Genomic DNA, 26,271 nt, shown 5'->3' on the forward strand with positions numbered 1-26,271 from the left:
TCTGCCACGTACTGTGTGACCTTAAGCAAGTTCCTGGAGTATCTGTTTGTTCCTCTGTAAAATGAGAATGATGTTATCCAGCCGGTGGGGTCATAGGCAGATCTACTGAGAGAATGAGTACAAAGTGCCCCCCGCTCTGCCTGGCCGAATAATAGGTGTTTAATTAACTATCAGTGTTTTCCTCTCTGTGCCCCTTCCCCATTGGTTTGAAATGAAGTTTATTCTGAAACATGTAGTTTCACTTGACGGACAGCAAGTGACAACACATCGAAGGGTAGGCTCCGTCTCAGTAGTTGACACGGAGTTATCTCCGTTCAGTTCCCAGTCAGGGCACAATGCCCGGGTTGTGGGCCAGGTGTCCAGTAGGGGGCGTGCGAGAGGCAACCGCACATTGATGTTTCTCTCCCTCTCTTTCCCTTCCCCTTCTCTCTGAAAAGAAAGAAGGCATTTTAAAAATATAAATAAGTAAATAAAATCTTTTTTTTTAAAAAGAAACATCCATGGAAGAAGATTTAGGCAAATGTTTGGTGTCACTATTATGAAGCTATAGCAAAACAGTAACATTTGAAGAAGACTTTTGAAAGTGGAGACTGAGGGGAAAAAAGAGGTCAGTCCTTACAGTTGTATGGCCCACCCCAAGTTTCTTCTGAGCACTTACCATATGTAACACGCTACATATTTCACTGAGTTTTCAAGTGACCGCCCCACCTGAATGTAAGTCGTGGGCCGGCAGGGCTTTTGCCAGGTTTTCGATCATTACTAAGTCCCCTGCAATGAGTGTCTGCAAATAGGTTCTTGAAAGGTACGTTGAATAAAATGAATTCTTCATCGTGCATAACGGGGGAAAGGAGGTTAAGGCAATCTCTTTTCCTGAAGTTAAGTTTGAAAAGGAAGAAGTGGGACTTGGTTTTTGAGGAGCTCTTAGGCATGACTCTTAGCAGCAATTGGTTACAAAGTCAGGAAACAAGGTTTATCTGTCTTCCCTTGCGGCGTATTGAACACATTCCCCAGCACAGGGTTTGTGAAGAGCGAGCACACGCTGATAAAATCCAGGTAACTCGTGTACTCTCGAGATCCACGTTTGAGGCAGGCGGTGAACAGGGGCCAGTATTAAGAACCATCTTAAACGAGCGTTTCTGAGTTTCCACTCCATGCGGCGCGAAGTGGCTCATGAGAGTCTTGTTTCTATAGTGGCAAGGCCAACAGCATTGTCTGCAAAAGCTGCGGTGCGGGTGGGGCTTTTTAGTGAAGTCGGAGAATATGGTGCTACCTGATTAATCTCTGCCACATACCCTTCAGAAGTTTTAGCTAGATACCAATTGATTCCTCCAGTGTCATAGCAACTGCCCATGGAGCCTTTGAGATGGAAGACTCCCTTATTTGAGTAGAAGATACGAGGACATGGGTTCTGACTCCAGAGTGGTGGGTGGGAACCGGTAGCGGAAGTCAGCCAGGCTTGTCAGAATGCGGAGCGCACCAGCCTATGGCCATTTAAAGATGTGAGGGCGTACTGGGTCATGGGTCATGGGTCATGGGTCATGGGTCATGGGTCATGGCCTGGTGGAAGATTTATGTGATGATGGTTTTGAACATGTTCACGCCCTCTGTCTGTGTTTCTCACTCTTTCAGTTGTTGCGGTCTGTGTGGAAAGACTGGGTGCTTGCAGAGGTTATGCTCGTGTAAGGAAAGGGTAGGGTCGAACCATCCAGTGCTTCTATCCAGCGTGGCTGCCTGTGCGCATCAGCTTTGCTTGGTGCAGTGTCTTTCTGTCCTGAACGGCTCTGCAAATCCCGTAAGGAGTATTATGCTTGCAGACCCGTTCAGCTGGGAACTGGAGCAGACAAACAGCCAGACTCACGTCAGGGGAGCCTGCAGGAACCCTCTTCTTGTGTCTTCTAGAAATTTCAGGCGTGGGTGTGTTTGCTTCTGCGTCGTTACTGTTTAAGAACCTGGAACTGAGTCCTGTTACCTGAACCTGCCACCCTCCTATGCGGGGTGTGTGCCTCCTTGTAACTGCCAGTGGTGGTTAGAAGTAGTATTTCCTATTGCTGCCATAACACAGTACCACAAACCCGGTGGCTTAAAAGAACAGAAATTCATTCTCGTACACTTCTGGAGGCTGAAAGTCTATCTAATTGTGGATTTCAGCAGGGCCAGTCTTCCTTGAAGGTTCTAAAGAGCAGGGGTCCCCAAGCTCTGGGCCACAGGCTGGCCCCTGTCCAGGCCAGGTGGGAATGCCACTGCATAGCGGGAGGTGAGCTTGTATGTAATGCTCGTGGGTCGTCCTGAAACCATCCCCCCCACTCCGGTCCATGGAAAAGTTGCCTTCCATGAATCCGGTCCCCGATGCCAAAACGGTTGGGGACCGCTGCCTAGAGGGGGGTCCTCCCTCCACTAGTTTTTGGTGACTCCTTGTGGTCCCATCAGTCCAGTCTCTCTCTACATCTTCTCATGGCCTTGTCTCCGTGTCCGTGTCTTCTCTCCTGCCTCTTACATGGACCCTTGTCATTGGATTTAAGGCCGACCTGTGTAATCCAGGATAATCTCCTCTGGGGATCCTTCGGTCAGTTACAGCTGCAAGGTCACATCCAGCAGTCCCTGGGGTGCAGAGGTGTGGGGAGGAGGGTTGCCTCTCAACCCACTGCAGACACTGAGGCCAATTCCCCACTTGTCAGCCATTGCAAAGCCTACATAATTGTTACTCTTGTCTCTTTTCTGTGAAATGTGAAACATCTTTTCATAATAATCTTACTCTTGCCAAGAGCATTGATTATCGCACTGAGTGCTGTTAGGAGTGTTTATACCGATCTTAGGGGGAAAGGGGCTGCTATTTCGTTTCCTTCCTAAACCGGTTCCTCCTGGTTATGTTGATTCAGTAACTGTTGAAGGTCACGCAGTATCCGTCCATTCATTCAAGTAGTCACCCAATAATCAGATTTGGAAAATCACACGAGCTGTCATTCATATCTCTTATGACCCGCAGTCCCCTGGGTAAAAAAGCACCTTTACACACAGCTTCTCATTTAACCTGTAGCCCTGCTATGAGGTAGGTGCTGTGTTTCACCAGTTTTGCAAATGAGGTCACACAGCAGGTTTTATGCCAGTTGTTAGGGTTAAAAGGGCATTTGGGCAGGGACGTGGTCTAGAGCACAGGTTCAAAGTGCCTGGCCTGTGTCGTGGAGAATGTAGGTTTTTCAGCGATGGTCCGAGGCCCACCCGTGGGTCCCAGAGACACTCCCGGTGGCTTGGAAACGGCTCTAAGAGCCAAGTCCTTTCTTCATTTCTTTGATGAGCAACCTACAGGCAGTTACACTTGTCATTACAAGTCCAAAAAAAGGCCAGTTAATATTAACCTATTAAGTGAGCTGTTAAGGATTCTGAAGCCTTATGCTTATAAACAAAAACGAGCATTGTACTAGATTTTACTGAAGCATCCTGCGGAAGGACTCGGTATCCATCTAAAGCCAGCACTTTGCTGCGCTTCGCCATGGCCCTGGGCCCCTGTTCTCACGCCTGTGTCTGGAATCCCCCTCGTTTTGGGGGGAAGAAGCTTTGCTCTCACTCATGAGCGAGATCATGACTTGATCATGGCCGTCAATTGCCAATTAACTTCAAAATTAATATAGAAGGATCATTAAGTCTTCCCTTGTTGGGAGTTTTGTTCTTGTGTAACTGCCTTGCTTTTACCATCCTGATGATTTTTGTCCAATTCTCTGTTATGCTTGTGTGTGTCTTTCCCCCCATTTGAAATCAGAATGGGGAGGGAGAGGAGCTTGGGAGGAGTTTGTCCTAAGGGAGCCACAGTCAAAAAAGGCCGTGAGCTGAGGCTCCTGAGTTATAAGCAAAATGAGAGGATGAACCCAGGTGTCCTGCCTGGCAAGCACGTCAGCCCCGCCCACAAGTAAAAAAAAAAATACCAAAGAAGTTACGAAAGCAGCAGAGAGAGGCAGAGATTTTCTCCCCAGTCGCCCCCAGTAGGGATGATGGACTGGAACTGAGAATTAGGAAAAGAAAAACCTCATTGAAAGTGAAATATTTATTTCCCCAAAGTTTAAGGGAAAATATCCAAGATGCTTACTCCTCAGCTGCTAACATTGTTCCTCAGTCATCAAGGGCCAGGCTCCTAAATATTAGGGGGATAATCCCCAAAGTTTGAGTTACTCAGTTCAGACCCACACCATCAGGTTGGGGAGGGTGGTACCTTGGGATTAAAAAAATATGTATAGCCCCGGCTGGTGTGGCCCAGTGGATTGAGCTCTGGCCTGCGAACCAAAAAGCCACCGGTTCAGTCCCCAGTCAGGGCACATGCCTGGGTTTCGGGCCAGGTCCCCAGTAGGGGGCGTGCAAGAGGCAACCACACATTGATGTTTCTCTCCCTCTCTTCCTCCCTCCCTTCCCTGGCTCTAAAAATAAATAAATAAATAACATATATGCGCATTTTACATATGAGCTGCCCTGGCTGGGTAGCTCAGTCAGTCGATACATCATCCTGATGCACCAGGGTTGTAGGTTTGATCCCAGTCAGGGCACATACAAGCGTCAACCAATTGAATATGTCAATGAGTGGAACAAACAAATTGATGTTTCTCTCCCTCTGCCCTCCTCTCTCTCTAAGATCAATCGGTACATTAAAACATTTTTAAAAACTATGCAAGAAAAATTAGGAGACCTTGAAACTACTTCCCAGGGGGACTGAACTTTGAAAAGGGATGTAATGGTGCCCGGAGAGAAGGGAAATGAAAGTGTGTCAATGTCTCTTCTCGTGGGAGAGGAGAGAGGAATACCTATGAGCTCTAGGTGTTCACAGAAGAGGATGAGTTAAAATGTACATGCATGTATACATATGAACATGTACACACATGTATGTGTATACACATAGAATTACATAAGTGTGTGTGTGTAGTCAGTTAGCTAGTGTTAGAGTTGCCCGGTTTGGCCTGATATTTTGCATAAACACACCCAAAATAGCAATGGATGTATAGACTTTCTCTACATTTATTTTTGTAGAATCTCATAAGGAATTTCTACATCGAACACGAATTAGCCTCTCAGGGCAAATTATGAATTGAAAGGGGGGAAAATTCCGGGTGTGCGGGGACATTAAAACTCAGTTTGGTATAAACTGCATTATACTAAAAATGCAGGAAAGAAAGAATGCATTTAAATTTTAAAAACAGAACCCATGAAACAGGGTGGCAGAAATAAATGTCAGCATATCAGTCATTATACATAGTACATTTGGAATGGGTTTGGTTCTTCTTGAAAGATAGTGATTCTCCGGTTGGGTGAAAAGGAACAATAATTCAGCCACGTGCTGGTTACTAAGAGTGAAAAGTTCAGCTAAAAGAAGAGAGTGAGACAGGCAGACAGACATTTGGAAAGGTTGAAAATACAAGCACAGGAAGAGATAAGCCAGGAAAAGGTTAGTATAAAAGTGTACGTGGGGAGAATTGTCAGGCACAATAGCATATGAGGCAAGATCTTTCCTTGGCACAGAGACTTTTCATAATAAAAAGTTACATCCCGCACTGACTGGCATGGCTCAGTGGATGGAGCGCGGGCTGTGAACCCAGGGGTTGCTGGTTCGATTCCCAGTCGGGGGAAATACCTGGGTTGCTGGCCGGGTCCCCACTGGGGGCCACATGAAAGACAACCACATGTTGATGTTTCTCTCCCTTTTTCTCTCCCTTCTCCTCTCTAAAAAGAAGTAAATAAAATCTTTTTTAAAAAAATGGTTACATACCTACGAAAACACGAGTTATTAACATTAAGGCATCTAATAAACCAGGTTTGAAATATATAAAGAAAAAACCAATGATATATGAAGACCAGTTGATAAATCCATGTTCACGTTGGGAAACCATCATTTTATAGAAATCAGTGGTTCAGCAAGACAAATACGACCGACAGAGAAGTTGATTTATAAAGTAACAAAATGGTCTGTAATAATCGTCCTTGTGTTTAAGGGTCCCCCCGCCCCGAGCATCCTTACACACTCCTGATGGAAGTGGAAATCCGGAGGGCCCTTTGGAAAGGCAGTAGCACTTAGCTGCGTCTAGAAACCTCCGACCCTACATTTCACTTCTGGGAACTTTCGTTAAGTAAATAGCATGTGTGTACCCAACCAATGATGTCAAAGCTAGTCGTCGCTTTGGCAGCCACCATTAGAAGACTAAACTGATGCCCATCGGGCGGGTGGTGGTTAAATAAATGTGGTACAAACACACTGGGGCACAGGTGGCAAACGCAAGGCCCGAGGGCTGAACCCGGCCCTCCACCTGGTTTTATCCGGTCGGTACCTTGTTTTCTACCCAGCGGCAGCGCCGAGCTTTCGCTTACCTGTTAAGGAGTAGTTACGTGTACACAGTCCTAAAATGACATTCGGCCCTTTGAAAGTGAGCACGAGGCTGATGTGGCCCCTGGGGAAAATGAGTTCGACACCCCTGCACTAGGGAATCTTGTTTAGCCATTAAAAAGAATGAGCAGAATCTACCGTATTTCTCAGACTATAAGATACCCTTTTTTTAAAACCGCATTTTTTTTTTTTTGTTTCAAAATTTCCCCCTATTTTTCTCCTCTAAAACCTAGGTGCATCTAAGGTTCTCACCATAAGACACACTTAGGTTTTGCAGGAGGAAAATAGGGGGGAAATGATGAAGCAAAACAATGTGGTTAAAAAAAGTGCATCTTATAGTCTTAAAAATACGGTATATGGGTTACTAGGGGGAGAGTTTCAAGGTCTGTCATGAAGTGAAAACAAGGTGAGAACACTATGAACAGTTTGGTCACTGCTAAAAAATTTCAAAAGGAGATAACACGTACACTAATGAGCATTTCCCTAGAAGGTTGTTCAGAGAATCGTTACTAGTGGTTTTCTCTTAGGAAAGGGGATGGGGATTTGGGATGAACAACAGGGGAGCTTTGACTTTTCATTTTTGTGTATTTCTACACTTCAAATATTCTAACTATATGAGTAAATAAACTTTTAAATGGTAGCTGTACCTAAACCAGTCTATTTTATGACATTTAAGCTTGTTATGCAAATCAACTTTTTTTTGGCTAATAGTCCATCCTGTGTGTCCTCGCTAAGTAACGGGAGACCTGGTGTGTTCCTTTCAGACGACAATTTAGATAGAAAAACTGAGTAGGTCTTGAAGGCTGATAAATACACAAACATGGAATGTATTACGAATAGGCAATCTGACTATAAAATAGGGAAGCTGATGTTCATAAAATACACACTTATGAACCAGTCCCTGTACTTTATACTTTTTTTTAAATCAACTTTTAAAAAAAATATTTATTTATTTATTTTTAGAGAGAGGGGACGGGAAGGAGAAAGAATGGGAGAGAAACATCAAGGTGTGGTTGCCTCTCATGTATCCCCTACTGAGGACCCGGCCTGCAACCCAGGCATGTGCCCTGACTGGGAATTGAACCAGCGACCCTTTGCTTCACAGGCCCGTGCTCAATCCACTCCAGCCAGGGCTGTACTTTATACTCTTGATCGTCTAAGACAGTAATCCACATAAACCGTAACCCACAGGGCAGTTTCCACCCGGGTTCCCAGGGCACCTGGTTCTAAGGCTGCCACCAGCCGCGGCATAGAAATGGGAGAACAGGAGACAGTTCTGAGTGTGTGTGTGTGTGTGAAAACGCATGTCCCAGTGTGCATTTTGGAGGTGGCTTAGATTATTGCTGCTTCTCATCTGTATTTTCTGAATTAATGCTGAATTAAGTGTTGACTGTCATGCTTCAGTTTTCAAAGTGGTTTTCACGCTTACCAAAAGCATCCTGAAGAGAGTGGCTGCACACCCGATGCCTGCCTTGCCCTGGGGGGCCAGGCGCCAGGCTGAGCAATGGATTACTAACCACCCAGAGGGAAGTAGATGCCTCCTCGTTACCTAGGCAACCTCAGTCTAGCCTTCCTTGCTTCTTGGATGCTTACAGAGTTGACTTTTTGTGAACCTCGACATTGGAACCTTTGAACTTCATCAGGAAAGATTTCTGAACTAGCAAGCTGCTAAGGAATATTCAGGGAGGGTATCTGGTAGAATGTGTTTGCACCCTGATGCTTAGCTTGTTGGTTGATGTGGGAATGTGACATTTTTGTTTTTATTTCTTTCTTTCTTAACCCCCCCCACCTGAGGACATGTTTTTCATTGATTTTAGAGAGAGAGAGGAAGAGGGGAGGGGGTAGGGAGAGAAAGAGAGAGAGCATTCAGGTGAGAGAGAAATACCCATACGAGAAACATGGATTAGTTGCCTCCAGTATGTGCCCTGACCGGGAATGGAACGTGCAACTTTCCGGTGCACGGCAAGATGTTCCAACCAACTGAGCCACCAAGCCAGGGCGGGAAGGTGACATGTTTAAAGCTCTTCTCAAGTACCTGCGTAGGAAGTGTGCCACTTGTAGAGCTGTCCGTTTCAAGATTCCCCCTTCTTGCAGGGTCACGCCGTCCTCTGAAAACCCCAACGGTGCTACTGCCGGCGGCAGCCAAGGCAAACCTTCCCTGAGGCGGATTAAAGGGCGGCTGCACCGCAGCAGGAGCCTGGACAGCCTGGATTTCTGCGAGCTCACTGTGAGTAGGCCCTCTGGCGGGGGTTTCATTTTCTCAAAGAGCGCGAACGCTTCCGTTTTTAATTTTCCCCCCAAAAACACAACAGACTCGTTTTGCTGCAAGCATTCTTCTGTTCAGTAAAAACTGGTTTATTTAACAGGTCGCCCGTCTGCACACTCTCCGAACTGGCAGCCATGTGGTTCATTTCTAATAAATGGTTCATAGTGGCAATTTGGACTCAAAGACTAAGGGAGATAAAGAAATGTTTCCAGAACTCTATGACCAGAATTGAATTAAATTCAGTGGAATGAATGTGTAGTATGATTTGATACATTATAATAAAGATAATGTACTATAATAATATAATGTGTAATATAATATATAATGTAACATTATATATATTACAGATCCCAATTTACTTAATGCTGATGATGGTGTCCTTCCATTCTAAGTGATTACTGTTAGCGGTGTTAAGTTTTTCCAGGATGAGTGACAGGGTTTCATACGGATATGTGATCAGTTCACGCATGTCTCTGGGGGAACCCTGGCCCTTTTAGGCCCTACTGTTATTTCCCGTTAATCATACTGTCCTAGGCCATAGACGACAGTGCAGTGCCACAGAGAGAACACTAGGACTTTCTTTGCTGCGAGAGGGCTTTGTCCACGTTTATTTGTCGTAGGGTTCAATGGCAAGTCAACGAAGGTCTCGAATACTTGGTAGACCAGATGTACGAACTCTGACACACTCTGAATAGGTGGGAACAAAGTGTGACACTGAAGCCTTTATTTTTTTTTTTGAGAGTATGATTTCCGCATCTTTTACGTGCAATTGATGAAAACAAAAGTTCAGTAAATGTGGATACTCTAGTTTATACATTTCAGTTTTAAAAATTTTAGTCATTCTTTTTAGTGAAATGGTTTCACTCAATTCTTTTATTTAAAAGAGTGTGCTTGACTACATTTTATGGCATGAGACATAGGAAACTGACATGTGACCTCCCTGAGGACAGTTAAGCAATAATCGAAAAGAAAAAGTAAAAAATAGCCCTGGCTGGTATAGCTCAGTGGATTGAGCACAGGCTTGTGAAGCAAAGGGTCACCGGTTCGATTCCCAGCCAGAGCACATGCCTGAGTTGCAGGCCAGGTCCCCAGCAGGGGACACACAAGAGGCAACCACACATTGATGTTTCTCTCCCACTCTTTCTCCTTCCTGTCCCTGCTCTCTAAAAATAAATAAATAAGATTATTTTTTTTAAAGTAAAAAATAGTAAATTCTTACTAAGTAGATTGAACAGTGAAAGTGACTGAAGAAAACAGAAGTATGGTTTAAAATAAAGTGCATTGCTTTTCGAAAGTGAGACATTGAGTTAATTGAGAAACCTTTGCATTGTTTGTTGGAATATGAAATTTTATCAGTTCTTTCATATGATGTTGAACACTGGCATTAGTGATGTGTAATCAGATAAATAATTCACGTGGCATGTTGTTAGAATATGTTTACTTGATCAAACGGAATCACTGTGGTTGAGGGGAAAGGTTAAAATTTCTGCATACATGGTGGGAAAAAAAGCTTCACTTCATGTAAAATTGCCTTCAGTTTCCCAGGACTGATTCATTATTTCAGCTGCGAAGAGAAGTTGGGGAATAGAGTTGTCTTTTTTATTTGTGATGCATGTTGAAAGATGATTATGCAGGGTTAATTTCTTCTTTTTGGCGATCTGTCCTGTTTGACCCCATCTCAAAAGCGAAATGCCTCAGCAGTCCCGCAGGGAAGGCGAGTTGACCTTGAGGTTAAAAAAGAGGTCAAATTGAACTTGCAGAAGGTCCATGGCTGGGAGGCGTGGTGTGCTGACCTTAACCGTTCACTCATCTTTATGGCCCCTGTTTGTGATGTTGGCGTTCTGCCTTCTGAAGAAAAGCATCGAAGGCCGTGGACTTGGGTGTGCCCGTGTCCCAGCTCTCTGTCAGGAAGGGGAATGTATTCATGAACTCCACTTTCTGCAGTGAATTTGGGTTTTCTACAATTTGAGTTTATTTTCTCTCCCAGGTCTTCCCAGTCACGGCTGGTGGCGCAGCAATTTCTATCTATGATACTCTTGGATCATTTTCAGAGTGTTAGAAATTTTTACAGTGAGCGTCTTCCGTTTTTGGAAAACCAATAAACTGATTTTCCAAGCAATACAAAATAAATGGAAGGAGAGCCTGTTTGTTTGGCTACTCCCGCTTTCTACCATAGGCTGTGACAATGATGCTGTAATGTCCCCCACATAGGGGCGTGTAGCATCTTTGGCACGGGGTTGAAAAAGAACTTTCCACCTCTGCTTTTAAAATCCTATGTTTCTTTTTATTTATTTTGTATTTTTTAAAGATATTTATTTATTTATTTTTAGAGAGGGGAAAGGAGGGAGAGAGAGAGAAACATCAATGTGTGGTAGCCTCTCATGTGGCCCCCACTGGGGACCTGGCCTGCAACCCAAGAATGTGCCCTGACTGGGAATCGAACCTGCAACCCTTTGGTTCACAGCCCGTGCTCAATCCACTGAGCTACAACTGAGCCAGGGCCTATGTTCCTTTTTAACAGAAGTAAGAGCTGGACTATTTTTAAAACGTGGATTAGAAAGGGTTTCATGGGAGGTAAGAGGTGTTCAGGATTGGTTCTCAAATGCGTTTGACTTTGTAATACAGTTGTGGAAAACCAAACTTTAAAACCTTACCCACAAAGTCTAAAGGGGCGGGGGGCACTGTAAAGGGTCTATAATGACTTCCAATCCTACAGGAAAAAAAACATAATCCTTCTTCCCTTTTAGGAAGTAGCTCAGCCGCCATTGATATCTCTTCATCAACGTTCTTCTCACCCCAAAAGACTGAAAATTTTGCCATATGATACACTATTTTTAAAGTTTGTAAACATTTTAATGAAATGGATGATTGCCTTTGACTGCCAAAGGAAATGGGAAACGTTCAAACAGAAACACCTAAACCGAGTTTATACTCTCCTTAGTTCAAAATCTCAAATTTGCAGAATCAGCAATAACATTGATATATTTGCTTACTTTTTCCTTTTAACTTTGCCTAAAAAAACATGCGCTTTCTCTTGCTTTTGGAGAAACAGCGAGTGGAACAAGACGTCCGCTTGCTGTGGTTCTTGGGTCTCCATTTCTGGCCAAGAAGCCGCAGGTTCCAGCTGAGACCCTTGGCTTCGGTCCCTGGCATTGGACCGACGCCTCTGCACCCCCGGGGGGGAGGCGATTGTTTCGGCCCTCTCTGTGGGAATGAAGAGGGATGGGCTTTCTAGTGCGCGTTGCGAACCCTACAGCATTCTTGATTGACAGCGCAGTTTCCCGAGGGGTCCTGGAATGCATCCCATCTCCCTGGGTTCTGGAGACAGTGTCCTAGAAATACGTCGTAAAATCTTCCCAGGCAGGGCCTGGGCTGGACCAGCCTGTAATGGAGACGTGGTCCCGTCTGTTGTGGAGATGTGTTATTGCCTAGAAAACCCAAGCCTTTCTTCAGGACAAACACTTGCTGAATGCATGAAGGGATTTGATGCAATGAATAAATGGCCTGGCTTGCAGGTAGGTTGTGGCGGGGTCGGGGCGGGGGGGCGGTTCTTGAAAATGAAAACCAAAACCACCACTTGCCAAACATGCCCCGATTTGCAGAACAGATGAACGCTGCCAGGCCATGCCATCATGCCCACCATAAACGGCGTCCAGACTCTAACATCTGTGGGCACAGACCCGTAGGTTCCCAGAGAAGACTGGGGACAAGCTGGTGTACCGGTAACTCCTCAGGCTCTGTTACTGCAACTGTTCCAGCAACTCCCTAGCCTGCAGTTCTGACCAGTCTTTGCTGAGACCAACTCTTACCCTCAGGCTGCGTGCACACCCTTTCCTCCTGCCCCTACCACGGAGATGCTTCGAGGTTCCCCACGGTTTCCTGTGGGGAGTTTTGTCCCTCTCTGCTGCATGGGAATAGACCTGACCCTGGTGGACTGCAGGTGTGTTCTGGTGGTCTTTGGCTGGGAGGCTTTGTCAGATGGCAGGGAAAGAGAAGGTTTAGCCCTGGCTGGCGTAGCTCAGTGGGTTGAGCATGGGCTGTGAGCCAAAGGGCCACTGGTTCAGTTCCTAATCAGGACACATGCCTGGGCTGCGGCCCAGGCCCCCAGTAGGGGGCGTGTGAGAGGCAACCACACACTGATGTTTCTCACTCTCTCTCACTCCCTTTTCCTCTTTAAAAAAATACATAAATAAAATCTTTTAAAAAACACTAGAATGATCAATAGGGAGAATTTTAAAATATTGTTGTGAAATATGTTCTAACTTGAGGAAAAGTTGTAAGGATAGTACTGAGAACCCCCACAACCCTGCTGTCCCCAGTTTCCAAGCTGGTAACCCCACTGCATTTGCTCCATCGCCCTCTGTCCAGCCATGTGTAGAGCGTGTGTGTTTGCACTCATTTTCCTTTGTCTTCTGCTCACCCCTTGAGATGGGATGTCCCCCCACCCCGAAACTGCGCAGGGTCCTGCTCCTCCAAACGCGGGCATTCTCGGCCTGACCCCCACATCAGCCAGTCAGGAAGCCAGCACTGAGGTGACAGTACTGCCCAGCCCAGGCTCCCAGTCAGCCTTTCGCGCTGTCCAGCACTGCGGCCCTTTTTCCCTCCCGGCCTGGGACCCCATCTGGCAACCTGCATCGCTTTCCGGTGTCCTGTCTCTCCGACCTGCACCTAGGGCGGCCAGTGCGACCTCGTGACCAGCCTTAGGTCACACGTTCCTGGTAGGACCTGCCCGCCCTAGTCACCAGGCACCTGGCCTCATCCCTGGACAGGACCCCCGGGAGGGGGTCCGCATATCACTGCTACGTGGGGCTGCGCGCACTGCTGTCGGGTACGGGACTCCATCGGATTGGCCGCACTCCGTGATTTCCCGCGGTGCGAGGGGACTCTCGGGTGGCGCTCTGAAGCTCTTCTGCAGAGCACAAGAATCTGGTTGTTTATCAAATGAGCTTCAGGGCATCCAGAGGCCAGTTGGACTGTCGTTTGCCAGTTGGCAACCAGGTAGTGGGACATGCTTTGCCTTTCGTGGCTGCCTTCTTCCTGAAGCTGTGACGGTCCAGGTATTTCTAAGGGGCTCTTAGAGGCAGCCTGGCGAAGACCCTTGTTTTTAAACGGTTCTAAACTGTGGCTACATGTACTCTCTTCTTTTTTTGTTTTTAATCCTCAGCCAAGGACATTTTTTCATTGCTTTTAGAGAGAAAGGAAGAGGGAGAGGAAAGAGAAACATTGATGTGAGAGAGAAGCATCAGTTGGTTGCCTCTCTCATGCACCCCAACCAGGGACAGAACCCGCAACCCAGACATGTGCCCTGACTGGGAATCGAACCCGCGACCTTTCAGTCACAGGACAATGCTCCAACCGAGCCACCTGACCAGGGCCAAGTAACTCTGTGCTGGGGGATATTGTCGCCTCCTTCATCTACGACTTTTTGGATTGATTTGCCGCTCAGAATTTTGTCTTTATCTTGGACCTCTGCTGACATCTCTTATCTCTTCCGAGTTCCTTTTCACTAGCAACTGCTAGTGGGGAAGCTGATGTTAGGCGGGATTTCATTCATCAGAAACGAAAATGCCGGCCTGAGTCTGTTGGGGAAAAGCTGCGAGAGCGCTGTCCGCTCCAGGGAGGAGAGGAGGGAATGGAGTCGGGGCTGAGACCTCGGGGCTGAGACCTCCGAGGGGCGTGGCCGAAAGGACGGGCCGTTCTGAGCCTGGGAGCCCCGCCTTCCTCTGTTCTTTCCACCGGAAAGTCAGCGCGACCCACCCCATTGCATTTGATGGTTCTGTAAACTAACGGGGCTAACGCTGGGACCAGGGAACCCCACCTGGACAAGGGCAGTCAGAGGTGGATGAGAAGCGGAGGGAAGATTCCAGAGGGAGCGAGTGAGCCACGGATGCTTGGGGCTCCAGGTATTTGGGGGAAGGCAAAGGCATCATGGACCGGCCCGCGGTCGGAGCAGCTCATTTGAGGAGTGAGAAGTACAGTTTATCTTGTCCTTTCTCTCTTATCTCGAGGGGAGGAATATCATAATTTTCCATTTTCCACCCAGCCACAGGACCGAGACAGCTGTCACAGCCTCAAATCTGCAGGGCCAGTGCCACGCTTCTGACAGTTCTGTCAGTCACCCCCCCACCCCCAATCTATGAACAGGGCACGTGGCAGCGGAACTCACCCTCGGGTGCTCTGCTTATGGGGACAGTCAGGGCAGGGAGGGGTGGAGGGGACGTTTGAAGGTGGTTGGTGACATTGGCCAAGGGCTGTGGGGTGGGCAGGCAGACCAGAGAAGCTTGCCAACATAGAAATAAAAAGATAGAACGTTTTCATGGGTGCCAAAGGAGTAAATTTATGGGAAGAATTCTTTTTTTTAAATCTACAACAGATCCGCATTAGCTTCTCAGAAATGACCTTGTATTATTTCATCACTTCTCATTCGTTGAACCAAATGGTTTGAGTTCCACGTTGTTCTTCAACAGAATCACCTCTGGGAAACGGAACGGATTCCGCAGTGTACTGGTGTCCGTGTGCACATGCACGTCTCACTTCAAGTGTGCGGAGAAACTCGGCGGTGGTTGTATTTGAAGCAGACGCCCTTTTGTCCCCGCCGGTCTAAGCGAGAAAGCAGTTCTGCTGCACCCGGTCGTCCTGTGACTCCGGAGCATTCGAATGAAAAGCGGAAGTTTCCGGTTGTGCTGTTTTAGGGAAGCCCCACATCTTGTGTTGAGGGGCCGGCTGTGCGCCCGGGGTGGGCGGGAGGAGGAGGGCCACTCCCGCGGGGACGTCAGCTCCCGGTGCTGGCGTGGGTCGGCCTGAGGGTACGTGTGCCATGGTGTCTCCTGACATTGGTGTCTTTGCCGCCCTTTGGAAGGCTGGCTCCTTGGAAGGCCATTCAGGTGCTGTCATGAGTCCCAGCCTCCTCTGTGGCCTGTTTGTCTGCACGGCCCCGTCTGTGAGGTGCTGACGGCCTTGGGCAGCAGCCGGGTTTTCAGGGGTCGGACTGGGAGCTGGCTTTCATCTTCAGGCCTGCTGAGTGCCTGCCCTTGGGGTCAGGGACAGCACAGGCTTGGGCGGTGGCCACTGGTGGGCAGAGCTTGGCAGCTGAAGGCTGTGCCTTGGGAGGTGAGTAGGGTAGGAACCAGAGAGACCAGAGCTTCCCAGGAGAGACCCCTGGCAGGCAGGGGCGAGAGGGGCGAGGCCCAGTCTTGAGCGTGGGTGCCAGGCGCAGAGGAACGCCAGAAGCCCAAAGTGTCCAAGTTTGCCCCAGTCCCCAAAAAAGCTGTGTGTGACCTTTATGCTCAATTTTAATATTAGCTAAAAGGTCGCATACAGTGAAGCATTACTGGCAAAATAGAGTGGTGAACCGGGAAGCGGTCATTTCATGGGGTGTGAGCGCCATCTCTGAACTTGAACGTTCCTGCTTGCCAAAGCCACGTGGAAGCGCTCAGTGAGGCGCGTGCAGATACAGCGGTGGCTTTGCTCTGAAGTTACCGCCTGCCCGTTCCGTGGTCTGGGACGCTGAGCCCGGGAAAGACAGAGCTTCTGCTGAGCAGACTTTACCCCGGATCTTGCTACCAGCCAGAGGTGGGCGTTTCACATGATCATTGCAGACCCAAATCTTCTCTAGGCCAGTGGCCGGCTCCGCAGCAGGTCAGCGGCCACTTGGGGGCAGGACTTCCCAGCCAGTGCACGCCGACAGCCTGGCAGGCCATCCAGCCGCGTCCTTGGGGTTAAGAAAATCCTTCCTTCTTGCTTCTCGCCCATCACACCACTACTTCAATATACGAGCCATGGACTTCTCATGTGGAAATGGAAATGGAAACAACTTTCCCATTTTGGTTGTTTTGTGTGAGTTGCTGGAAGCTGTTGATCTTCGGAGAGACGCTATTTCAGACAGAGTGGAATTCCCAGCCATCCTGTGCTAATTCAGAGGTGGTTTGTGGGTGCAAAAGAGAAACAGATTAAGAAGTTACAGAACAGTTGTGGGGATGTAAAGTACAGCATAGGGAATAGAATCAATAATATTGTAATAACTATGTATGGTGCTGGTGGGTACTAGAATTATCGGAGGGATCACTTTGTAAAGTATATGATTTTCTCGCCACTATGCTATAAACCCTGAAACTGATACAGACTAACATGGGATATCGACTGTAGTTGGAAAATAAAAAGAAATAAAATAGGGGGAAAGGTACCCTATATGTCCAGAGCTTAGATAATTGGTGGATTACTAGTACGACCACACCAGTAGCTGGGTTTTTTATCCCTTGGGATGAAAAATGAAAGTGCGTTTATTTCTCAGGACTTCTGTGCTGTCAAAAAGAAGTCATGCTTTTCTCACTGAGTTTTGGCAAAGGGGCCCAGTTGAAATTCTTTAAAACTTGCTCCATAATTATAGGTGGTTCTGATGTTCATTGCCACGGTTTAATGTAATGAGGGCCATCTTGGCAAGCGTGTATTAACTTTGTTACTCTACTCTCTATTGTGTATTACACTTTGAGAGATTTCACTGTCTTTAGAGAATGACAACGGCAGACTAGCTTTTAAATTATTTAACTTTATTCTTTTGCTCTGAGTACTGCACTGACTTGACTAAGTACTGACTTTGAGTCACTGCATTTTATTCAGGTAACTCATCATCACTGACATTTTTAGACTATTTTGGCATGAAAATTTATTTTGGGGGAAATTGCATAATTCAGTATATTCTTATTACTACTGTTTGCGTCTTTAAAACCTGTTTAACTTTTGGCCCCCCCACATCACTGTGGACTTTTTTATATGTCAACTCAAACAACGCCATGTGATTTGTCTTCACAACAGGATGTTTAAATGGACTGTTTAATTTTAAACGGTTCACATGTTTATTTCCTCCCTTAAAAATGTTCGTACAGTATAATAAGATTGGAAAGCTAGACTTTGAGGCCGGGTCGTGTTTTAATTCAGTTTTGTTTTAGTGTGGCATTAGATTTAGCATCCGCTCATTCGATTTCTTTCTGGTAAAGGAGCAATCTTCTCCTTTGTTCATTCTCCTACCTGGGTGTATTTTGGACCAAGGCAAAAAATAAAAAGATTGAAAAACAACTTAATGTTACCAAGGGCCTTGCTGCCCTGCTGGATTTACTCTTCAGTCGATGATTGTGTTAAGTATGTCATTTATATCTTTGCCTGAGCCAGTGTTGTCTGTTTAAGGTTGTAGCCTTGGTGTTTCCTTTGCACATAAGGTGCAAGGAGGCATCTAATAGCTGCTATTTGAAGCCGTGAAGTATTGCTCTGTGGTGACTTCACGAAGCAGTTGCTTTAGAACCATCGGTCCCAGAATGCCATTTTTTTCTTGGTGTCCATTTCAGAAGATACAGTGTATACGTTTACCGCCATTTTTTTCCTGTGCTTTCTCAGCTTTGTTTTGGGTCATTTTAACATAATTTTAATTCCTTCGTTTGGATGATGTAAAATGAGAAAGCCAAAATATATTGGTCCAGTAGATACCAGTATATCAGTGAGCCCAGTGTACCCACGTCTTTGTTATGAAGATTCAATTTTCCAATATATCACTACCTGACATTAGCCTTTCTTTCTTTTCATTTTTTAATCCTCACCTGAGGGTATATTTTGTTTGATTTTTAGACAGAGAGAGGGAGGGGGAGAGAGAGAGAAAAACGCTGCAACCAACTGAGCCACCCACCCAGGGCTTTTTTCTTTGCTTTGGATTCATTGAACAGTTTCACAAACTCTGTACTTGGGGCGAACTCTTAAAATGGCCCTCTTCTCTGAGGGTAAACCGTGTAGCATTCACATTATGATGTATATGATGTATAATTAGGAAATGTCCCGGAGTCCATGATAGTCATGCACTGAAACAGTTGTGTGAACTTCAGAATCTGGCCGCAACACTCCTCATGGCCTGAAATAAGAAGCGCATGAACTGAAGCGCCCATGACAGCAGCCGGGTTTGCCCCATGGGCCAGTGGTTGGAGATCAGTAGACAATAAGAGGAAACCAGAAACACGGGAGTTGAGGGCAAAGGGGACCCCCCTGCTCTGCAGCTGGACTTCACCTGGGCAGCCAGGGTCCTGGGTGCAGTGTCTTAGGAAACTTAATCAGCTTGGGCTGGACACTGTCAGCCTTGGGGAGAGCCGTCTGTAGACAGTGTTTGTATTCAGCTCCTGTGTGGCCACTGTGGGAACTCGGGAGTGACCATGGGCTGGGGTGAGGTCGGGACCCTCAGGTGGGGACAGGAGTGGTGCTTTGTCAGGTGCTGGTTGGACATGAGTCCTGTAAGTTGGTGTCGAGGGTCACACTGCCGTCCCCGCAGATTCCTGGAGCACAGACGGACACTAAGCCAAAGAGGAGCAGCCACAGTTGCAGACATGAGGGAGAAAGACTCAGTTTGGAGAGCCAGGGGGTGGCCCCTCGAGGTCCCGACCTTGGGAGGCTGGAGGCTTGGCCGGAGCGGCTTCGGAAGCTGCAGAAACGAACATCAGTGTCTACAATAAGCTGGGCCGGGGAGGCAGAGGGCAAATAGTAGGAAATAATATAACGAAGACGGAGCAGACCACTGTGCTCAGTATTTAGTGGCGTGTTAAACGTTCTCTTTAGGAACTGGTGATTTTTGATAGACGCCACTTTTTTACCGGGAGAATACTGGGCACGTCTGTACGGGAAGCCTTTGCAGATACCAGAGGACGAGGGACATGGATGGAGGATGCTGTTGAGGGGTGGGGTGGGGTGGGGAGAATGCCCACCTCGCCTGCCGTCCCAAGAGGAGGAAATGAGTAGCTGCATTTAGAGGTGAGTTTGGGGTTGGGAGGTGGTTTCGTGTTCTAAGCGGGCATCAAGACTGCCCGCTGAGGAAGAGGGAGGTGAGGATTCTAAAGAGAGGCGATGACGTGGCCCTGCCTGGGTGGTTCAGTGGGTGGGGCGGGCACAGGAGGCAGCCGATCAATGTTCCCCTCTCACACTGGTGTTTCTCTCCCTCAAATCAATAAACCTGTTCTCGGGGGAGGATTAAAATTAGAGAAGAGAGCTGATGATGTGGAATTGCCACTGCAGACAGATAAATAGGGAGACGACTGGGGACAGGAGTAGGGGCTGCCAGGCGAGGTTGGGGGACCAGCAGACGTCCAGCCCACCACTGCCCTGGGGCCCAGGGGCTGCAGTCGCACGCGGGGCTGGCCGGAGGTGAGGGGAGGGCGGAGCTCACATTCCAGACGAGGGGATGCTTGAGATGCTAACCCAGGGGGACCAGATCCACAAGCAAGGAGGTGCCATCAGAAGGGCCTCAGCGCAGAATTCAAGAGCATTGGCCTGAGTGGTGGATGCTGGGGTTCACGAAGCTGACTGGCGTGGCTTTGGGAGTGACGGTCAAGGTCATGAGGTCATTCCAGCACTAGTAAAGCCAGGCGTGTCAAAGATGTTTGGATGGACCGTGGATGTGAAGCAAGACTTAGAGTCCCAGCAACTCCCGACTGCCCTTTTCTGGTCACGATTCCTGAGGCTCTGGGAGGACGCAGCAAAGCCACCAGCATGTCACCGGAGACACAAGAACTTCAAGGAAATGCCTGACAGTCCTTGCTGAAAGAGATGGGGGTCAGGGAGTCACTGTGGATCTCTGAAACAGAGGCAGTGAGTCTACAGCATTCAGAAAGCAAATAGCATTTAGAATGCAGTGGAATTCAAGAAATGGGCAATAAGGAGCTTTCGAAGGAAGAGAAAAGGCACGGTTTGGGGAGGTGTGGGGATCCACCGGAGAGTGAAATGCTGTGTTCCAATACCTCAGAGATCTACAGGGTCACCGGGGTGCGTGCCAAAGCGCAGAGGGTTCCGGTGAGCAAATGGAAGAAACATCTGTGGGATGAAGAATCCTGTGGGTCTAGAAATTTCACTGTGACATCATTTCCGACAGCGATGCTCCAGGTCATTCCGAGAGTAATACTTCTCGGTTTCCCTCTTGACAGTGCGTTGGTCTGCATCAGCGCCTCCACCCTTCCCTGACTAATCTCTTCTGACCCACAGAAAGATGCCAGCTTTTTTGGAACCCGGAATTGTTGAGAGTTTTTTGCGAAGCCACAGCCAAATGAAAATCTTCGCAGGCTTTACTTCCTCAAATCCCATCAGCCCCTCCTGCACTGCTGACAACAAAGCTGGTTAGCTTTTTGCCTCTAATAAACGTTTGTCGTTGAAGTTGAAGGCCCCTTCAGACAACCTGAAGGTCACAGTTGGATGTATAGTTATGCCTGTGCTTAGAAGGTAAACATGCTTCTTAATGTTGGTATTACTCATAAACTTTTAGATCTCTTTTGAATGAGTCTGATATTAAAGAAGTCAGCAGGCAGTCTCGTTCCTCCAGTTTTCTGGGTTTATGGTCCGAGGATGTCGACATTGGCCTTTGAACTTGGCGTCACGCAAGGTGGAGCTGGCTTTGAACAGGCGAGGAGGGGATGGTGGCTTAGATGGGGCAGGAACTGGAAAGATCACGGCGACAACCCAGCCCTGCTGCTCCGTCACCCACCGGGAGCAGCCTCCGAACAGCTCAATACACTGGGCTGTGAATCATCACATTCCTCGTTCAATCTCAGAGGTTTAGGGAAACATGGGCTGGGTTCCTCCACCTTGAGCTGTTTGCTTTTAATTCCGTATCTTAAAATAGCGCTTCCGCACTCACCTGCCAGAGCAGGGGCAGCTGTTCACGTCACGGGGCGTTCACCTCCAGGGTGGGCCGACAGGAGTACTGTCAGAAAAAATAGTATCAAAATGAGTCGGCATTTTCCTTCTTTTCAGGAAACCAGAGCTCGTCAGTTGTTTGTGTGAGTGGCGATCTAGTTTTGAAAAGTCCCTTTAGCGTCAGCTTTTAGGAAGTTTCACTCAAATACTAGATTTGGTTCTCATGCCAGGTGTGAGTTGAAAAGCAAAGATATAATGAGGGATTTTTTTTTTCATTTCTAGTAGGTTCTCAGATAGTTTAATAAGGATATTTCTGTTTTTTTTTTTATTTTTACTTACTGGCTTTTTAGAGAAACATTGATTTGTTCTTCACTTACTGATGCATTCATAGGTTCCTTCTTGTATGTGCCCTGATCGGGGATCGAACCCACAGCCTTGGTGTATCAGGATGATGCTCTAACCAACTGAGCTACCTGGCCAGGGCTAACATGGGTGCTTCGTGATTTAAGTAGAATTTCGCCCCATGCCAGGCCCTGGTACTAGAATCAGTGAGGTTCCTCTTATCATCATCATTATCAACAACTTGAAGGATCTGTGTCCTGACGCGTTCTTTCCTCCTGAGTGTGATCAGACTGGGAGGCCGGCTTCCTGCTCCCAAGCCCGACCCCTCCCACTGCCTGCAGGCCCCCGCATCCTCCTCCTCTCTCCCTGCTCCCTTCAGCCTCTTCGGTCTCTCTGTGTATTGGGTTCTCTCCCTAGAGCTGGACCGATTTCTACTATCTCGGGGGGGAAAAATAGCTCCCTCTGATTGGTCACCTTCTCTTTCCTCCTCATTTATGAATGCACAGCACATACACACACACTCACACTCACGTCTTTACCTCCTATTTTTCTTCAAATATTCAATATTTATTTTTACACAGAGGGGAAGAGACAGAGAAAGAAAGGGAGAGAAACATCAATGTGTGGTCGCCTCTTGCGCGCCCCCTACTGGGGACCTTGCTCACAACCCAGGCATGTGCCCTGACTGGGAATCGAACTGGAGGCCCTTTGGTTCACAGGCCCGCACTCAATCCACTGAGCCACACCAGCCAGGGCTTCACCTCCTATTTTCTTTGCACCCCTGAGATCTGATATCTTTTCCACAGCCCTCTTGCTCGTCTTTCCTTTGCCCTCATTCTCCTTAGCATCTCTGCAGAGTTTGGCAGTTATCACACTGTTGTATAATATCACACCCTTCTCAGAAGTCTTCAATATCCCGACTCCTCCTCCCTCTCTGGTGATACTTTCTCTTTTTTTCCAAGAGTTCTTTACGCAGCATCTGAATACGGTCCTTCCCCCAGCCCTTCGTCCTCCCGTTATTTCCCTCCTACAAGCTCTTCCTCCAAGAGTGATTCTTCACTTTGTAGCTCTACAAACGACCTCCCCAATCCACGTTTGCAACCTTCCTGAGTCTCCCCCTGATGGACAGATGTCATCGTTTGAATGATGCACTCTTCACTCTTACTTCAGAATCCCAGCCCAGAATTAAGGGGGAGTCACCAGGCTCCCTGATTTGGGTGGGCTTTGGACTCCAATTTCTAAGGACGGCACTGCTCAGAAACACTCTGCAGAATCTAAGGACGCCCCCAGGGGCAAGTGGCCCCTCTGTGTCTGGCTCAGCCTCTATTCTGCCAGGATTGGGCTTGGCAGTTTTGATTCCATGACGCCTTTGAGAAAATGTTCCCCCTTTTTTCTCTAATTATGGTTGGAGGGAGGCTTGGTCGGAATTACCTAGTCTGCCATCCCCGGAATCCAGATTCTTCCCAGAGCTGTGTCTTGCCCTTTTTTTATTCACCTCTCTGTAGAAGTACGTGTCTCCCGTGGATTTTGTGCGGTCTGTTTTTCTTTTTACACAATCTAAGCTGGTCTCCAGTTAAATGGGCACATTTTCATTCATTTATACTTACTGTGATTTACAATGCGTTTGGGTGTATTTGTCATGTTTTCTTTGCTTTGTTTTGCCCTGCTTTTCCCAGGGTTTTCATTCCTTTGGGTCATTCACTGTTCACTACACATACAGATGCATTCCTGTCCCGGGGAGTTCTTCACCATTTGACTGGTCCATATGGTTGTTTGTGGGATTTTGATTATTTGTGGGAATAGGGATAAAGATGGTGCAACAAAAGTCTTTTTTAAAAATCTCAGGTTGTGCTTATAAACTTCCAACTTGCCTTCTGTATTTTAGAAGTATACAAAAATGATTTTGTTTTTTTTTTCACCTCCTTTTTGCCCTTGTTTCTTTGGTTTCCAGTAAGATTGTGTATTCTGGGTTTACAGCTTGTTTCACGGGGGTGGGAGCTGTTTGGGGTCAGGGCATAGTGAGCCGGGTTATGGCTGCCTGCCAGGCTTGCCGGCCACCAGGGGGCGCTGATGAGTGGCTGAAGGTGGCCCTGAGCTAAATCGGGTCCCCAAGAAAACACAATAGAGGAGGAGAGGGTGACAGTGTGGTGCGAACAGAGGACACTAATTTATTTTTTATATTCCTCTCTATGCTGTATAAGATCTGCCTGTCAGTCGCATAAACCACTGAACTTTACCCTTCACATGGGCGAATTTTATGGCACATGAACTATGCCTCAGTAAAGCTGCAAAAGGGTAGATCTGCCCATCAGAAGAGTTAAAGGGGAACGCACCTGGTGTGGATTCCGGAGGCCAGCTGACTCCGCGTGACAGATTTTTCCAAGTCCATTACATGCAAGAATGTGTGTGTGTGTGTGTGTGTGTGTGTGTGTTTATAGGAATACTTTCCTGGGCTTTTGAGAAGTGCCTCGGCTTAGAGGTTGTAATTATTATGTCCGCAGCAGCCAGTTGGCATCTTTCATTTGTTTTTAATCCTCACCCAGGACATAGTTATTGACTTCAGAGAGAGAGACACAAACAGTGATGTGTGAGGAACACGGATCAGTAGCGTATTTCATATGCGCCCTCACTGGGAATCAAACCCACAACCTTTCCCTCCCCATGTGCCTGTGGCTGGTTTGCCAGAGTTGGTAGGTGTCCACCCCCTGTCCTCAGAGAAGGGTGCTCAGCTCCGGGGAGGCTGAGGACATTCAGCTTGAGAAGAGTCCCCTTCGCAGTTTCCCTTCTTGCTGTTCCCGCAGTTGGCGCCATCTCTGTTCTGGGACAGGAGGAAGACCCGGGGAGACCGGCGTGGCACACCCTGCTCAGGAAGTGCTTGACCCTCTGAGTCCCCAGGAAATGCAGCAGACAGTGGTGACTAGCCCCAGTGGCCACGCCTGTGCGTCATGCTTTCGACGAGTGGTCAGACCCTTGGGACCGGCCTGCACTCTAATTGTTCGCATAGCAGAACCAGCTCTGGGATGACTTGCTGTGGTTGGAGCAGGTCACACGAGGTGCCACAGGGAGCCGCTGGCACAGGGCGACACCAGCCAGCTGCGTTCCCGAGGGATTAGCTTTGCTGTTTACAGCTGGTGCAGTGCCGGAAGGGAGGCCTGCTGCCTCTGCATTCCAGGGGAGCTAAGGATGATGGGATTTAGGTGCCCGAGTGTCAGTGTGGGGTCAGAGCTGCCTGGTGGGCCCTCACTCAGGGAGCATTCCTCAGATAGCTTTGGGCTGCCAGAGCCCTCGGCCGGGCGGGGGGAGGGGTCAGATCTCTTCAGTTCAGGGGGAACAGCCGGGTTGAACGGAATAGTCCGGATGGTCCATTTCTGGGGAAGGCAGTGTGAGTGCCCATGCGATCCCCAGTCAGTTCCTGTTCCCAGGGCTGGGCAGCGTGGTCACCTTCCACTGACACGGTGGCTCTCAGGGAAGGGAATGGTATTTGGAGAAAGCAATGGGTTTCCCACCTCCATGTTGTAGGTTTGTTTAATGTTCATAACAGGATCACAGGATCATACCATATATATACTTTATGTCCTGCTTTTTCTTTCTGTGTTCTCTTATTTCTAGAGAGAGGGGGAGGGAGAGCAAGGAGAAGAGAAGCCTCAATGTGTGGTTGCTTCCGGCGCGCCTGGCTTACGACCCAGGCATGTGAGAATCAAACTGGCGACCCTTTGGTTCACAGGCCAGCACTCAACCCACTGAGCCACGCCAGCCAGGACCATGTTCTGCTCTTTCAATGTATAGGTCATGAACAACTTTCATGATGGCCTGCGTTCTTTGAAGACATTTTGATGGCTTTTTGCTACTCCTTATTCGGAGATATCATAGGTTATTGATTCTCTGCTTGTTAAATATGTAGCGTGGTTGCATTTTTTCCCAGTGAAAAGATTATCGCTTTGACTATAAACCTCTAGGTTTATATTTCCTTATGATAGATTTCACTAAAGGAACATCCGAATCGGTGGATAAGAACTGTTAGTTTAGCTGTTGGTGCGCCTCGTCAAATAGGCTTCTAGGAAGGCAGAGTAACAAATGAGCGTAGAGCTGGCTTGTTGCACGCACACAGTGCACGGTACACACATATTAGAATAAACAAATCAGGCATGTTTAGCTTTCAAGGGGCAAAAGGGGCCTGCAAACAAATACATTCAGCATATGGGAGAGTTTTCTATATGTTTAATACCTTTATTGAGGTACAACCCACATGCCATATACTTCACTGATTTAAAATGTACCATCCAGTGGCTTGTAGTATGTTCACAGAGTTGTGCATCCATCATCACAATCAGTTTTAGGCTATATTTAGTACCTCCCCCAAAATGCCACTCTCTTGAGCCACCCCCTCCTAATGCTACCCTTCCAACCCACTCCCCCCCAGCCCTACGCAGCCTGATAATTGACTTTCTGTTCCTGCAGATGAGCTGCTTCTGGGCATTTCATGTAAATGGCATTGTACACAATGTGGTCCTTTGTGACCATCCTCTTTCATGTAGCACGAGATGATCAGGGTTCATCCAGGCCTCAGCAGGGTTTGGTGCATCTTTCCTCGTTACCGCCAAGGGGAGCGCTCGGGTTGCGTCAACAGAAAGGCCTGCAAGCCTGTGGTTAGAGAAAG

General features: G+C 47.7%; 1 protein-coding gene across 8 annotated transcripts in view; it reads left to right on the top strand.

Moving 5' to 3' along the window:
• The window catches only part of TJP1 (tight junction protein 1), a 208,384-nt gene that overhangs the window by 35,827 nt on the left and 146,286 nt on the right, over window positions 1–26,271 (top strand). For all 8 annotated transcript variants that reach the window (XM_053658944.1, XM_053658945.1, XM_053658946.1 and 5 more), the window contains one exon: window positions 8,450–8,582. In XM_053658944.1, coding sequence (XP_053514919.1) covers window positions 8,450–8,582 — 133 coding nt within the window. The remainder of the gene's footprint in view (window positions 1–8,449; window positions 8,583–26,271) is intronic.

This window comes from Artibeus jamaicensis, unplaced genomic scaffold, assembly GCF_021234435.1.
Source record: "Artibeus jamaicensis isolate MK-2021 breed Jamaican fruit bat unplaced genomic scaffold, CSHL_Jam_final scaffold_612, whole genome shotgun sequence".
Taxonomy (NCBI): domain Eukaryota; kingdom Metazoa; phylum Chordata; class Mammalia; order Chiroptera; family Phyllostomidae; genus Artibeus; species Artibeus jamaicensis.